The sequence below is a fragment of the Limulus polyphemus genome, unplaced genomic scaffold (genome assembly GCF_000517525.1).
Source record: "Limulus polyphemus unplaced genomic scaffold, Limulus_polyphemus-2.1.2 Scaffold418, whole genome shotgun sequence".
Classification (NCBI taxonomy): Eukaryota; Metazoa; Arthropoda; class Merostomata; order Xiphosura; family Limulidae; genus Limulus; species Limulus polyphemus.
Window position 1 is genome coordinate 526,573 of NW_013666028.1, and position 4,553 is coordinate 531,125.

Genomic DNA, 4,553 nt, shown 5'->3' on the forward strand with positions numbered 1-4,553 from the left:
GGATGGAGTTTGAGGTTTGCTGCTTTCAAACGCTTGAATACTTCTTTTAGCCGGGACATTTCCTCATCAAATGTTGTTACAAACACAATGACATCGTCCAGGTATACTTGGGCTATCCTCCATTGTAGGCCTTCCAGTACTCTTTCCATCAGCCTCTCAAATGTTGCTGAAGCATTGCTAAGCCGAATGGCATCACACGGTATTGCCAGAGACCTTGGCCTTAACTAAATGCAGTCTTAGGTTTATCTGCTTCAGCCATTTGCACTTGATGGAAACCTGACTTTATGTCCAGAGTTGAAAACCACCTGGCTCCACTTAAGGCATCGAGAGTATCATCAATTCTTGGCTATCTCTGGCTTATATACTAAAAAAGAGGGGGTCTAGCAATAGCTGGGACATTCGTGAGGTTTGCTCGCTAAGTCAAGATCCTTCTAGAAACTTGAGCCCGCATGCTCCCAGCGTCGCATGACTTCCACTGTCGTAACAATATGATGTTATCAGTACAATAAGAGTTAAATGTGATTTTCCATAAGCTGTAGCAAAATTTTCCATTACTTAGTTGATTTTTTGAATAGTTATTCATTATTTTCTTCTTAGGCAGAACAAGTCAGTTTTGCACATCTATTGGACCTGACTGTAATAGTGGTCTTGGCAGCTATTTGGGCCTTTCTTCCTAGTGATGGAATTGCTGCAGTTACTCACTGGTTTTTCCATAAAGTAGTAGATGTAAGTACAAAATACTTTATGCATTTATTTAATTTGTATCTCTCTAATATATTTTGAAATAAAGTAGTGTGACATTCACAACAAAGTTATTGAAAGGGTGAAAAAAAATTAAATTCAAATGTTTGAATATCTTCAAAAGCTGTTTTTCTTGCTTCTGATGAACAACAGACAAATCTTGAATGCATCGTTGTTTTGAATTATTTACTCTTTCTGATTTTACTTGTTTCATACACAGTATCTTAAACATTTGTGATAATTTATCCAAACAAGGATGATTTTCCAATTTGACCAAACTAAAAGTACTGTTAGATATCTGTGATTACTGATGAGAGTTTAGGTTAGTAAATCAGAATTTAAATAGTAATTGAAGTGTTTTGTGAAACTGAAGCTACAACTCTATAAATATATGTTACTCATTTATTTATTTAGAATTTTGTAAAATTGATTAATGTTTATATAAACTACACCATCTGGTTTTAATGGTTACTTTTTATCAATACACTTATAGTAATACAATATATTGCTAAGTTGAACAGTAGTTACTGAGAAAAATTCTTTTTTGAGTGTCTAAATATTTGAAGAAAGATAGAACTTGAGTGTGCAGTTGTATTTCATATTCACGTGCTCTTAATTTATAGAATTTAATCAAAAACACCTTAGGTGTGAAAAAAATAATTGTGGTCAAAAGAGGATTGAGTGTGCGACTTAAAATAATGAAATCAAAATTGGTGACCTAACTGGTAGATACACTTATAGCTTTGATAAGAATTTTACAGCAAATATTCATTCATTAGTTAGCTAGGCCACATATTTTGTTTTACCCAAGTGGGTAAAACAAAATTCATGGCCTGGTTAACTAATGAATGAATATTTGCTATAAAATTCTTATCAAAGCTATAAGTGAAGCTGCCAATTTTGATTTCATTTCTTTGAGTTGCACACTAAATCCTTTTTTGGCCTCACCTTTTTTTCACACCTAAGGTGTTTTTGATTAGATATGACTTTGCCAATACACACCAACAAACCACAGCAAGTAAGAATGTGATACTCAATAGTAGCTAACATTAGCTGTAGGATTGCAACCCTATTATTTAGAACAGACCTATGCTTTACAGAACCAACATGATTCTTTAAAATATATGGTGGTAGTTTTTCTCCTCTAAAACAGTGTTAATAACTTTCTTACAGTAACGTCATGGAATATACGTTAACAGTTTTTGTCATCACCCGCATGCACTCGGTACACCTGTATCAAGCATCATTATTTATGTTAATATCACACGATGCTAAATGCTCTTTAATTAGGAGAATTTAATAAAATTTAACAAATTTTTGTTTATAATTTGGCAATGAATAATAGCCATACACCTTATGATCCTTTTGTAAACTTGGGCTAGAAACTGCTAATCTAGTTTACTTGGCTTAACCAATACTTGTGTATCTGCACATTCTTTCACCCTATAGTTTTGCTGGACGAAATCAGCCTTCTTTAATCCGTATGACAAAAAACTAAAAACAGTCCATTTTTAATCATGGGTGAAGCTGTAATAAAAATTTTAGACTGGTGGCTCGTGTGACTTTTTGTGTATGTGTGCACAAACATTTTGGTCAAATTTGAGCATTTTTTGTAGAATAACTTTGAACTTATAGCTTATATTTAGACCAAATTTGACACCTGATTGTAGGTTGTAAAGATCTATCAGTGTACAAAATTTGAAAAAAGTCCATAAACGTTAACTATGTTTCACCAACAAATAAATTTTCCATACTTACGGTGTGAAGAAGAAAAAAAAGGAAAAAATGCAATCAAAATTGATTTTATATCTTGCGTATTTCTTAATGGATTGCCTTGAATTTGATATGTGAAGTAAGGATCTAGTAGAGCATATCCACTGAAAATATGTGATTGTTTGGATTGCCACAGTCCGAGCTACAGAAAGTGGAAAATTGCTATATTATCACTCCTGTTAAAAACACACAGTGTTTTCTGCAAGTTGTTTTGGTCGCATAACACACTACTGTGTGTCTTGATACTTTTTCATGGAAATCCCACATTTCAATAATGTTTATTAAATATATCATTATAAGTTATTTTACCAAAACTTCTGCATTTCATGTGTCTAAAATAAATATGTTACAGATACTTCTTCACTTGCCTTATAATCGAAAGCTAGAAATAGAAGCAGATGAAGTGGGGCTTCAATTAGCAGCAAAGGTACCAAATTAAACTTCTCTTTTGGACTTCACTTTATAGATTACATGATATTGTATGATTTCTTTGTTTTAAAGTGAATTTGTGTAATATTGACGCAATAATTTTGTGATGTTAATCTTATTTAGCAATTGACTTAATGGTGAATACTCATTTAGTCAATGATTGTTTTATGCAAATCAAAATTGTATGAGTTGAATTTTTTGAAGAAGATAATTGTTTTATCTATTGTAAAGTACCAGAAAATAAAATGGTAATAAATATATAGCTTGTATATCATATGTCTTAAAACTACATATATTCAATGAAAGATGAAGCATTTACTTTACTAAATATAAGCCTAAAGAACTAGCAAACTGTGACTAATTTGACAGTACAAGGTTTTAGAATGGTACTAGCTAAGTAGTAGTGTTTTTTTTACTAAACATCTTTTCACTGTAATATTATTTGTAGGCATGTTTCGATGTTCGAGAAAGCAGTGCATTCTGGTCGAAAATAGGACTACTGAAAACTTTACAAGGAGAGGTTGAAAGTATGGATTGGCTCTCGACACATCCAAGTCATACGGCTCGATCAGTGTATTTGGACAGCTTAATGGACAAGGTTAGGATTATTCAAAAAAGTATATTAACATATATCCAGGCCTAGTTCTCAGCACATGTCATGACCTTTTATGATGCTACAATCGAAATATAATTAAACAACTTCATTATCAATGTAGTGTATAATTCGTAATATATTATATTATCTAAATTTTAACTTCTTCATTTTAAAAAGAAATATTTAAATTCTCAGTTGTCTTTTTTTCTGTATCACATGATGCATTTCAGCTCTTAATTCTCCACTTCAGAATTTTCTAACTTCTAAAAAATGTTGCTGTAGTTTCCAGCCAGTCGGTTAGAAGCACACATTATATATGATTAAAATCAGGAATCTAAAATTTAAACCTTCTACCTTCCCCTTTATTGTTTTACTTTTGAGATTGTTTTGTTAATCAACTGTCAACAGCTGATGGACATGCTTATAACCAATATGAAGAGCAAATTTTCCTCTGTGTAAGTCTCATTACAGCTATTTCGTTTTGGCATCAGTAGAATAACCATTGTGGTTTCTTTATGTGTGGATATTACATTCCTTCTCCAAACATCAAGCAGAATTTTTTAACCTATTTATGGTTTACTTAGAAAGCCAGATAAATTATATTAGTTTGAGACATTCTATTCTAGTGACTGTGTATTCTTTGTGTTGTAAAATGCTTATTTGAAAGATATATGTATTCTTTTTTGGATGCCCAAATTTGTGAGACAATGAGGCTTATTAAAAAATGTTTACTTGAGTGCAAACTACATTGAGTATGTAGTGAGTACTACAAATCCTTGTTTTTATTTACTGTTATATATTTTTTAACAAAAGCAATTAAAATGTGATAATTACAAATTTTTTATCTTAACCTATCAAAAGTCTAGATAGGGGTAGATCCATCATCTACTGTTTCCCTATCTAGTGCTCAATTTTTCCATCGTGCCCTTTTGTCTGGAGGTTTTTGGTGGTATCCCTGATTCCTTGGAATCTTGGGCTGAAGCTGCCTGCGACTAATCCTCTCATGTTCTAGTTT

The 4,553-nt window shown here is 32.1% G+C and overlaps 1 protein-coding gene across 2 annotated transcripts in view; it reads left to right on the forward strand.

Annotated features, from left to right (window-relative positions):
* Positions 1-4,553, forward strand: part of LOC106458120 (metalloendopeptidase OMA1, mitochondrial-like) — a 23,596-nt gene that overhangs the window by 14,574 nt on the left and 4,469 nt on the right. For both annotated transcript variants that reach the window (XM_013917579.2, XM_013917580.2), the window contains exons 7-9: positions 598-726; positions 2,867-2,941; positions 3,392-3,541. In XM_013917579.2, coding sequence (XP_013773033.1) covers positions 598-726; positions 2,867-2,941; positions 3,392-3,541 — 354 coding nt within the window. The remainder of the gene's footprint in view (positions 1-597; positions 727-2,866; positions 2,942-3,391; positions 3,542-4,553) is intronic.